Source organism: Nelumbo nucifera, chromosome 4, assembly GCF_055504915.1.
Source record: "Nelumbo nucifera cultivar China Antique chromosome 4, China Antique-T2T, whole genome shotgun sequence".
Taxonomy (NCBI): Eukaryota; Viridiplantae; Streptophyta; class Magnoliopsida; order Proteales; family Nelumbonaceae; genus Nelumbo; species Nelumbo nucifera.
Genome location: NC_142652.1, coordinates 17401205 through 17412907, shown reverse-complemented (window position 1 = coordinate 17412907; position 11703 = coordinate 17401205). Strand labels below are relative to the sequence as shown.

Here is an 11703-nt window from a genome sequence, read left to right as displayed (position 1 = left end):
CTTTCCTTTGCTTATGAGTGAGACAGAAAACAGTATCACAACCCAATATTATGACTGACTATAGCAGAACACGTATCATGAAGATCCATCTGAAGGAGTGATGAGATGGCACACTCATTGGTAGGAAATAATTATTCATTTAGTTAAATATTAATAAGAATCATCCTTTAAGCTGAGCCTGTAATATGTCTCTGGCAAGAAGTCGATCTTTTTTTCTATTTATTAGTAAAGACTATCCTATTCATAAATGGCGTATTCCAGTGGTAGGAATTTGAATGCATGAATAAATTGCAGGGTATAGATTTCTAACAAGGTTGCTTACCCTTTTTTTTAATAACTAAAGTTGCTTACCCTTACATAAACCAGAAAGAAAAACTGGATTTTCATTGGGTATTTAAACTTTAAACTCAGTTAATGGCCCTAGAGATCTAGCAGAGGAGATGCTCTCCCCTTGAAGTTATTTCTAGAACAGGAAGAGAAAGAAATAGACAGCATTTACTAATAAAAGAAAGCATGAGGCCTCCAAGCATAGATGGCTCCAGATACATGCATTGACCTCAAAGACAAAGTTAGAAAATCTAAAAAGCTGAACTCCTTATGTTGAATGAATCACCAGTGATACTTTGCAGAAACCAGAACTTCCTCATAATTTTGAGCAGCACGGTCCCAGGTTAGGTCTTGCATCATTCCACGTCTCTGGATCCCCTCCCAGCTTTTCTTGTACTCCCGGTAAGTTAGTAAGCAGTTCCCCAATGCATGTATCAGCTTAATTGCTTCAGCCCTGTCAAACGTCCAGCCAAATCCAGATTCATTGAATGGATCAAACGGCTGCACACTATCTCTCAGTCCACCAACAGCATGAACAACAGGGACTGTCCCGTAGCTCATTGCATAAAGCTGGTTCAGTCCACATGGCTCAAATCTAGAAGGCATGAGTAGGATGTCTGCACCAGCAGTTATTCGATGAGCCATTTTCACAGAGAAACCAACCCAACCCCTGACTTTGTCATGGTGTTGGCTCTCAAAATGTCTGAGAAGCTGTTCCAGGTCAGGTCTCCCAGTGCCCAACATGACTAGTTGCACATCCTGGTCCACCATCCAAGGAATGGACTCAGCAATGAGATCAACACCTTTCTGATGGTCAAGCCTGCCAATGAACCCAATCAGAGGAACATTCTCCCGAAGAGGAAGACCAAGCTCCCTTTGTAGAGCTGCTTTGCATTGAGGCTTGCTAGTCTGAAGAGTCTCCACAAAGTAATTGGTGTAGCCATCAGATGCCAGGTGAACATCCAACTGTGGGTTCCATTCTTTTGCATCAATCCCATTCACGATGCCCTTCAGCTTCCAATCACACTCATTTATTATTTGATGCAGACCCCAGCCACCTTCTTTAGTTTTCAGCTCCCAGGCATAACCATGGCTTACAGTGACTATACGATCTGCTGCTTTCAGGCCAGCTGCAAAGATATTGAAGTGTTCCCCACCTACTGGGTCATGTAGTTTGAAATGATCTATGTAGTTTTGTGGAAGATCCACATAACGAAAATCGCTTATTGGACCACGACCCTGGATGAGAAATATGGATCAATACCATATTGGAAAAGGCTCCTTATGTAAGAACATATCCAACTTGACTCATGGCACAGTAATGCAGATTGAGGTCTAAAAATAAGCACCTCATATACTCCAGTTTTAGATACAATAAATACTTGATTGATTTTTTTTTGCCATTTTCTAGTAAGAAAGTTTATCAAATTCTATAAATCTAAATTCCTCTATATCTGCAGCATAAAGACTTGGTCATTTATATATACGTTATATTTCTGTGTATGCACAAATATGTTTGCCTCATCTGATAGACACTTCAACTGACTCAGGTTTCAAATTTGAAATGGGCTCTCATTGAATCTATCAAGCTTTTAGTTTATAAGCTGATAATACCTTATTATGGAAACTTGGAAAGATGCAAATGTTGAGATGGATGAGTGGAAAAACTAGAAAGGGTGGGGTCAGAGACTAAGAAATGAACTCATTCGATGTTATCTATTATCTCAAATAGAAAATAAAATGAGGGAAAGTTGATTGCAATGGTTTGACAATGTGCATAGAAGACCATCCACAGCACCTTTTAGAAGAAGCGATCTGTTACAAGTGAAGAAGCTAGAAGAGTTAGGGGCAAACAAAATGACATGGATTGAGGTAATAAGAAAAGATTTAAGGGCTCAAAATTTTACAATGGATATGGCACTTAACAAAACAGAATGGCAAAACAGGATTATGTAGCCGACCCCATATAGTTAGGATAAGGCTTAGAATGATGATGAATACCTTATTATGGAAAAAGGTATAGAAATCAAAAATATGGTGATTGGATATTTAGATTCTTCTTTCCAAAAATTAGATAGAATTACAATTGAAGGATTCTGATACATAGCATAAATAAACTATATTTTCTTGATTAATTTAAGTAAAAATTAGTTTTATTTTTTAAGTTCTCCAAAATGAAAACTAGGACTAGTAATTCTTGACCAGACGTACCAATATTTCACCCATTCACTCTGACTGCCTCCATGAGAATGAACAGAAAGGAAAAGAAAAGATAAGGAAAAAAAAACAACTAACATGACCATTATTTCCTTTCAACTCAAACTTTTCTTTTGGTTTAAATTTCTCTTATCCCAGAAGGATTATCAAACAAGATAGGCTGAAGGTTGGCATTCTTCAACAAAAGCTGGCCTAACCAGATCAATAATGAGTTAGCATTTAGTCCTCCCAGGTCCATGACCTGATTACTAAATAGGATGGGTTAAAATCATATATTTCCCAGCTGGAATCAAAACCTGACCCAAAAAGAGCTGATCAACCTAGTCAGCTTAATAGTTTGCCCTAACTTCTGAGTATGGATCTACTAAGCCTATGTAAAGTAAAGCCCCAATGCAAAGGGTTAAAAAAAAAGCAATCCCACGGTCTTTATTCATTATCATAATATGGCCAGCTTAGTGCTGTTATTCTATCCCCCACCTACCCTGTACATTTGGGGATGGCAGACCTCTTATCTTTTTCTATGAGACATGATCCCTTTATTAATTTTGATATTGCTTGATTAGATCCACTAAGATCTGATCTGTTTATGGGTGCAAGTTGGTCAAAGTTATGTTGGGTTGAGGTCAACCCTAGTCCAACCCAAGGTTCTGAACCCCCAACCCTAACTCTAACACAAACCAGCATCCCAACCTTCAACCTGACCTAGTCAACCATAACTCAATCTACAATCCTTCAACCCTAACCAAACTGAAAGCCGACTTCTGGTTGGGTTGTTTGGCTTGGGTTCTCCCATCCTCTTAAAATATGATAAAATCTCTCAATTCCCTTTGATCTTCTTTTAATCTATGTACAAGAGTTAAGGTAGAGTGTGGTTCGGGTTGGGTTGGGCTACCTGAGGGGTCAACCTTAACCCAACCCAAAGTGAAGTTGTGTTAGAAAAAGTCAACCCTAACCCTAACCCAATCACCAACCCAACCAACTTTTTTCAGGTTCTGTACAAACTAACTTGGCCCATGTTGCAGCCCCAGATATGCTTATGCGCAAACACACACACACACACACAAAACATTATTTCTTAGTATTGAAATTCTTTAGAATTAAGTTGGATTTGGGACTTGCATAATTTATTTTCTTATTTATAACACATATTTCTTGTTTATATTTACTTTTTTTTAATTCATGTTAATTTTAAATAGATTTTCCATCATTTTAATCAAATCAGATTTGGATCAGATATCCAAATACTTAAAAATCAAATATGAATCTATGCTTTGCTAATCCATTAGATATCAGATTGAGTTTGGGTCATAGATTCTTAGCGGATTGGATTCGGATATACCCCTATCTGAATTTGATCTGATCTGTTTGCAGCTCTAACAATGACTGTTCAATGTAAGGAAACGGAAAAGAAAAAGAAAAAACAATACAAATGAGAACAAACCTGGTGTGCTATGTTGTGGATCACAAGAACGCACCGGGTATATTTCATTATACCATTGTCACGGTAGTATGCCTTCAGATAGACTGGTAGCAAAGCAGTGTGCCAATCATTTGCAATGAAAACCAAATTTCCATCTCCATAGCAGACCCCACCACATGGAACATGCCAAGGAACCTGAAAACAATTAGCTTCATTTCTTCAAATGGCAGAAGGGAAGATAAGGATGCCAATTTCATCAAATTCTAGTAAGAATGTACCAGCTTTTGTTTTAGAATCACATATTTATGGTAGAAATATAGCAACAAATCCTTGTCATTTTGTCAATGAATAGATGTATTGCATACAGTAATGTTCTTAGTGAATATCAGGAAATGTATTAATTCATGCACTCACTAAAAAAATGCACAAACTCATTTCCAAGCAGGTTTGTGAGGGTTGACATGTATGCCAAGAAGGATTCCATATTCAATAAAATCAATATTGCTTCAAGAGTGTGGTATGCTATGGTCAGAAGTCATACCTCAAGAGCAGCCTTACAGAAGAGAACCATGCGTTTTAAAATATCCTGCATCCCATGCGAAATTAGAAAACATGTTCACTGAAAAAGTTTAAAAGTGATAGGACAAATATGGCATATATTTTAAAACTATGGGCCTATTCGTTTGCTCTGAAGTCTGACATCTGAAAGTGTAATAATTGCATTAAGAAGTACATTGGTACTGGTGAACTTTTCTTTCCTCTGAACTCTGAATGCAGAGAATGTTGTTCTGAATTCTGAAAACTATCAAATATCAATTTTGACCCCATATATGAGAGTTTTTGTTAGTCTTTTTGGGGGTATCATTGGAAAACAAAAAGTTGTATGATTGCACTTTAAGAGATAAGAGATAAGAGGAAACGAACAACCAATTTTCTCTTAAAGTTAAAAGATCCCTCTTAAGAGATGAGAGTTAAGAGGAAACGAACAGGCCCTATGTCACACCAAGAACCTGAACTATGAATAAGATATGTAATTCTTACCTCTCGGCCTCCCCCATATATATTTTTCTCAATATTGCGAAACATAGGGCTGTCCATGAACACAAAATCCACGCCATCAATATAAGCTTGAAAGAAAGTTACCTCCATATCCTGCAAAATTGAATGGTTCCACACAATTGTAATGTCACTGGAGTTAATTAAAAATCTACAACCCCAGAAGAAGGAAAACTAATAGCCAAATAATGTTGAAGCATACCTGCCCATCCACCTTATATCTCTTGCGCACTCCTGTTTCTTGGACTTCTGCATAGTTACCATACCGTGGTGCCACAACCTGAAGCAAGAAAAATAAATAAAAGTAAATAAGTAAAATGCACTTCATTCCAGTTCAACTCAACAAGGAATTTGTTAATTCTTAATTGCCCTAACTTCCAAGAACTAAAGTTACCAGACTTGAAGCTCAATGGTTAGAAACTAAAGTTGGTGGGTCCTATAAATTTAACCATTTGAATATCAAGTCTCTAGATTTCCAAAAATGCTAAGAACAATAACCATTTTATTCAAATGGGATAAGGTGACTATGAAAAATTATAATTTACAAGTATCCAGACAACATCAAGTACACAAGCATGTCAGAACATTTCTATCCTGGAACTTGTCATGTCACATTATGGATATCCAGGATTTGGTGTCCAGTCACCATATCTGAGTTTGCATGAAGGTAAAAAAAAAGGCTTTAAACTGACTGACTCAACCAGTTTTTTTTTTTTTGACATATTTAATTGGGTAAAAAATAGGTCTGTTTCTTATTTACTCCAATAATCTCATATGGTCATCATGTGAAACACTGGCAATAAAGTAGGCCCTTTTATTACTTTACTGCAGGAATCTCATTTCAAGCATCACATGGAATATAAAATAAAATTACCATAACTCTATGTCCACGCCGAGCCAAAGCCTTCGGTAAAGCCCCAGCAACATCGCCAAGTCCACCTAACAGTACTCATACAAAATCAGACTCTAGATCAACTACAAAAAGGCCTTCTTTTTTCCCTTTATTCTTTTTGTCTATTAGCTAGTAATTAGTATGACTAAATAACATTCTGCAGAGCAACATAACAAAAGAAAATCATATAGTGATGCTAGAAAGAGTAGAAAGCAAAAATACATTTAAAGATAGAGTGACATAGGGGCATGTAGGGTGCAACTAGGGTTGGCCCGAGTTAACATTTTGCACTGTTTCAGGCTTGGGTTTTGGGTCGGGTCCATTGAAATTTTGAAAAAATCCTGACCCTAACCAGCCCAAGTTGCACTCCTATAAGGTACCATATGAAATGACAGTAACAATTCCATGCATTAGCTATTTGAGATTTGGTCTATTAGCTTCATATTTTCATCAATTTAAAGATGTAATAATATCAAATAGGATTGCCATATTCGGAGATTTGGTCAATGCTTGGCTAAGAAGATCTTCCAGTAACACATCAAAAAGGGGGTTATACAAACTGCAGCTTCTAAGGAAAACAAACCATTGTGTCATCAACAATATTCTTACTGTCTACTCAGTGGATACCAAAGATTTCCTTACCTATCAAAAATTAGTACCTTTCCAAAGTATAGAATAAAAATCATTTCATAAAGAAATATAGATAAACTTTAGAATATGTAGAATAAAACAAAATCTGATAACAAAAAAATGCAAATTACTATTCACTGGAATGAGGGTGGTGGGGCATGTATTTGAGAAGGGAAGTTTTCATCAAAATGGAGTTGCTTTCTTATGTGATATTTACTTTCATAGTTCATGGTAGCTGCATACCTGTCTTCGACCAAGGAGCGCATTCTGCAGATACCAATATAATGTTCATGACATTGTCCCCGGCCAAAGGAGGAGACTTTACAGTTTCATCCTCAGAAACTACACTAGCTTCCCTGTTCATTACATCATCTCCTAAACTTGCTTCTTCCAACTCAGCATTTTCATCATTTAGATTGTATCCAGATGTTTTTGCAAGAAAAGTTGGAACCATATCAGAATTAACTGTTCCAGAACTGGTGTCTTTAACATCTTTGAAATCTATATCTGATGTATCCTTTCCAAGAGATAAATTTCTTTCAGTTTGCTTCCTTTCATCACTAAGACCTCCATTAATACCAACAGATGGGGTTTCTGATTTCCTAACTTTAGTTGAACGATTGTAACTTCTGGAATTGATCTTTTTAGCATACTTTCCACCAGTACTGCCACTACCCACTGAAGAAAGATCTTTTGATGGAAATGAGTTATCGGTCTCATTATAAGACCCTGAATCTTGTTCTGTGTTGATATTACTATTTCTTATAGATGAAACAAATTTCCTCCTTTCTGCTGTCTGCACACAAGTAGGAAGTTGAAACAAAGTATCCGATGTTAAATACCGGCAAAGAGACTAGAAAGTCTAGAATATAACTATAAATAAAAACATTTGGCAACATAAAATTGGCATCCACAACTGGAAATAAATTGATCCAGTAAAAAAGATAAAAAATAGGGGTTATCATAGGCCCGGCCAGGCTGGGCTAGGCCAAGCTTTGGGCTTATGTCACTTAATACTATATTTAATATGCATGATAACTTATATTAAAATATGTCATAATCTATATAAATATAAAATATTATATACAATATATTATAACTCCACTAGTGTGAGCTTGTTTTACACCACTGGTCCCAAGTCCAGATAAAGGAGGGTTGTCGGCAGCCGGCACTAAAGCTTTGCCAAACTCTCATGGTCATGGATCTGTCTTTGAACAGAATGGCAAAACATGATTCATGTAGCTGACCCCATATAGATGGGACAATGCTTAGATGATGATATAATTGTGCTTTTATATAATATTATATATATGTAATACTCTTATATGTTTATGTATATATAAAGTATATCTATGTAATATATAAATATATTGCAGGCTGGGCTAGAAATGATCACCCCTAATATAAAAGCACAATTACTCTGTTGGTATTTCATTCAAGCAATGAGACAACGCTGGGAAACTAAAATGAAAAGTGGGCATTGTATGATATGGACACAACAGAACAGAGAGCAAGATTTGTGGACTTATAATTAAAGAGAAGAATTCACATATTCTACTTCAAAGATGACATTCATTGAAATCTGATAGAATTACCCAAGCTCCTCTCCACGGAGGGAAAACAAACTAGAATCTTAAATGGAGTTGGACGCTGTAAATCTAATCTGTATTTTAATGTAGAACATGCAGTTCATGCATCAATATTTCCCTTAAAAAGTAGCATCATTTTAAAATATGTGTGAAACATTCCATATTCAGGTTTTCTGGGTAAGCATAGATTCTATCTAAGAGCCTGCACCAATGTCAGAGCAAAAGGAACAACATTCTTAAAAAAATGTTGTGCAAACAAAAGATTTTTGGAAGAATACAAGTTTAAAATGGCTGGCTCAAAAATCAGGAAGCAAAAAAAGGAAGGTAATAACCTGAAATGGTGAAAATACTTTTTAGAGATTCCTAAAGTTTAATACTTTGACTCAAAAATGTCATTAACAAATGAATTTTTATACATGAAATATGCTTATAGTTATTGTTTAAGGCTTTAAGCCATCAAATATTGAACATATATCAGTGCATATTATACATAGGCCCTTTTCATGTCTCATAAAATTGACATTGATTAATCATTTTCCCTTGATACTACTAAAACCTTGTAGAAGACTAGAAGCAGAAATAATGATGGGAGAAATGTAGTAGTATCATATGACTAACAAAACATAGCCCATACAAAGATAAAATTATGGTAAATTTTCAATTTTCTATCATTTAGGATTGTTAGCAGAAGTCTTTCTTTTTCTTTTGTTACTAAGTTTCAATTGAAAACATTAAAATTAAAAGTTAACTTTTAAGTCCCAAGCAAATACCTGCAGGTCCTGCATTTGACCTGCATCGCATAGAGATAGACAAGGAATATCCATGTGACAACAATTAACCCCCTCTCTCTCACTGAAATATTATACTATGTACAATTTTTGAGTTATGAAAAAGTTACTAATAGACTTTGTGAAGCCTAAGTTGTCATGCGGAATTCTAAGAGATATTGAACAAGGGGACAGCTCCTCCAAGAATGTCAGATAAAGCCAAAGTATCCACAGGATAGGTAATTGTTACTTCAAAATTTTGTAATTCTTAATTCTCCTTACTATTTCCACAGATAATTGCGACTATGACTACTAAATCCACATTTTAAACCAACAAAGTGATATTGTTTACAGGCTTGCAGTTTTCACCCATTTTGGATTTTTTTTCTTTTAAAATGTGATGTTTGATAAAAATTTGTTATAGGGCTAAACTTGGATATTGAAATATATTTGTACCAAATATTCCATATCATATTGAAATATATTTGTATCAAACATTCCATATCATACTTATTTCAAAAATCAAGAGCATCATTCATAGCCTTGATCAAATGAGAAAAGGCCATGTAATAATGGTTCAAAGAAATAAGTTCTGTTAGAGATCATATATAGCCAATAGATATTTTTTTTTAACACGCAATGTTGTCAAAGAAGGTCAAGAGGCACCTGTTAGATGGTTCCCCAGGTCTAGGACAGACCATCTAGGCTCCCATAATACTAGAGCTCAGGGATTAACCTTGCATTTCAAGCAACTTCCTAGGTAATAAGGTTGTTAGGTTAGCATGACTTTTTCATCAGGCAGTTCATTTTTAAGAAGTATATTTGGAGGATATAGTTATTACAAGATTATGCATGATATGTTTTTTATGTCAAGAAGCTAGAAAAAATTTTATATCCTTCCAATTATCAAAAATGGTGAGGTTAGCAATGTTAACTTTATATAACATTTCAACAAGTTAAATGTCAAAGTTGGTAGAAGTGTAGAACTACTTAAGTCACAGTGCAAGTGCTTATGCAACCAGCCAAGTTCACTGGTAACTCTTTGCAAGAATCCACTTTTTATCATGGAGTTAGTTGTTGACCTTGCATGATCTATAGAGCCATAAGCTTCTTGATAAAATGATCAGGCTTCAAATATCATCCTAAACATTGACCTCATGGTAGTTTAACTAGTCAGCTGCTAGACAGAATAATTTAAATTAATATATTACAGGATGAAATTTTGCATTTGGACAGAAGTTAAATATTACTTGTGAAACCTTTGACATGACATTTGCACTTTTAGTAAGTTTGATTACTACTCAGGTGAAAGCATGAATTTCCGATATAGCAAATTCACGTTTATCTTACAACCAGGGGTAAACTCTGTAGTAGCCATCCAATGAACTCTCCAATTTAACCTCTCTTGCAGTTAAGTATTGTAGATTATTACCATCTTCAAATTATTCTACTTATATGGAGAAAGTAAAAGGCAATGCGTTATTGAGCTCCTTGAATTTTTCATACTCCAAGAATTTGCAGGAGATCTCAGTTCATTAGTAGTATTAATTAAATGGAAACAAGGAAGGAAGTTGCATAGCTTTCCAACGAAGTAAAATTTCTCCTTACTTTTAAGCAAAAAGCAACCCGTTGTTCAACTTCTTGAATTGTTCTAACTCCAAGAATATGGAAGACATCTCAGTTCATGAGTAGAATTAAACTAATGAAATTGACCAAAAGGAAGAAAATAACCTAGAGGAGAGTTATAAGTCTTACCAAAGAGACATCTTCACTGAAACCAAAACTATTCAGCTACCAAAACTCCCAGGCATCAAGAAGAATATGCACAAAGATTAAAAGAAAAAGAGAATTTCCACGTCAAAGAGGGATTCTATGGGAACAAGAGCAAAGAAAAAAGAAATACCCGTTGACGTAGTTGTTTTTGCTTAGCTAGAACTTTCTTGCCATTCTCCTCTGTAGCCTTGATAGCATCCTCGGACTCGTCACCATCTTCTCTTTCTACAGGTTTCTTCCTCATTGCTCTCGGACGGTTAATCCCTCGAGGTTGTCCTCTGCCATACATATTTAGCATTTTCACATAATTGCAGGATAATGCGGGGAATTCTTCTCCTTCGACAGGTTGGGAGAAGCCAATTTTTGAAGAATTTAAACCGTAATTAAGAGAATGTCTTCCTCGAGACGCGGAAGAAAACACCCTAGGTCGTGAAAATTTTCCAGTATGAAGAACAGAATTTTCCACTGCCGTCTCGACGACAGAAGAAAGAGAGCCGATAAAAGCCATCGTTATGCTTGTTTAACTGGCTGTGGGAACTAACAAGATTTCATGATCAAGTAAAAACTCCAGGTGATGAAATGGAGACTGAAAAGAAATCCAATTGATGAAATGAAGATCAAAGAAAAACCAGTAAAGGAATTCGAGAAGCAAGACAGCCCATTCAGGGGTATTGGATTTGAAGGATACCCAACTCAATGGAAATGTGGAGATTGCAGGGAGGGTAAGTGGAGGAAGCAAGGCTGGTGGAGGAAACGGAGGAGGAACCATGAACAAACAAAAACAGTGGCATGAGCCTTCAGTATCGAATTCTGTTAAAATGGGTCCTACTAATGGAGAAATCATGGAGAGCTTAAGGTTCAGATTGGCTGAATTTAAACCAGAGAGCTCAACGCCGATGTGCGTACGGACAATGGAGCGAGCATCTGACATCAAACCAATAAGATTAAAATAAAATACGAAATGCTCCAGGAAAATAAAAACAAAACATGGAAGGCCCACCGAGTTTTGTTTTGCATGGCAAGTGGGCCTGG

General features: G+C 35.9%; 1 protein-coding gene across 1 annotated transcript; it reads right to left on the bottom strand.

Annotated features, from left to right (window-relative positions):
* Positions 1 to 302: 302 nt before the first annotated feature.
* Positions 303 to 11581, bottom strand: LOC104598114 (granule-bound starch synthase 2, chloroplastic/amyloplastic-like). Its single transcript, XM_010260026.3, has 8 exons — positions 10802 to 11581; positions 6786 to 7338; positions 5895 to 5959; positions 5223 to 5300; positions 5006 to 5116; positions 4506 to 4550; positions 3986 to 4159; positions 303 to 1566 (listed from the first exon to the last, which is right to left on the bottom strand). Exons 1-8 carry the CDS (start codon positions 11177 to 11179, stop codon positions 610 to 612), a joined length of 2361 nt encoding a protein of 786 aa, XP_010258328.2. The 5' UTR covers positions 11180 to 11581; the 3' UTR covers positions 303 to 609.
* Positions 11582 to 11703: the final 122 nt, after the last annotated feature.

Bases quoted from the DNA above. Each gene is read 5' to 3' on its own strand.
- LOC104598114 (XM_010260026.3), bottom strand. From the start codon at position 11,179: ATGGCTTTTATCGGCTCTCTTTCTTCTGTCGTCGAGACGGCAGTGGAA. The intron at 4,551-5,005 runs GTAAGAATTACA...CATGGGATGCAG, and splicing joins TATATGGGGGAGGCCGAGAG to GATATTTTAAAACGCATGGT. The intron at 4,160-4,505 runs GTATGACTTCTG...AATTGTTTTCAG, and splicing joins TCTGTAAGGCTGCTCTTGAG to GTTCCTTGGCATGTTCCATG.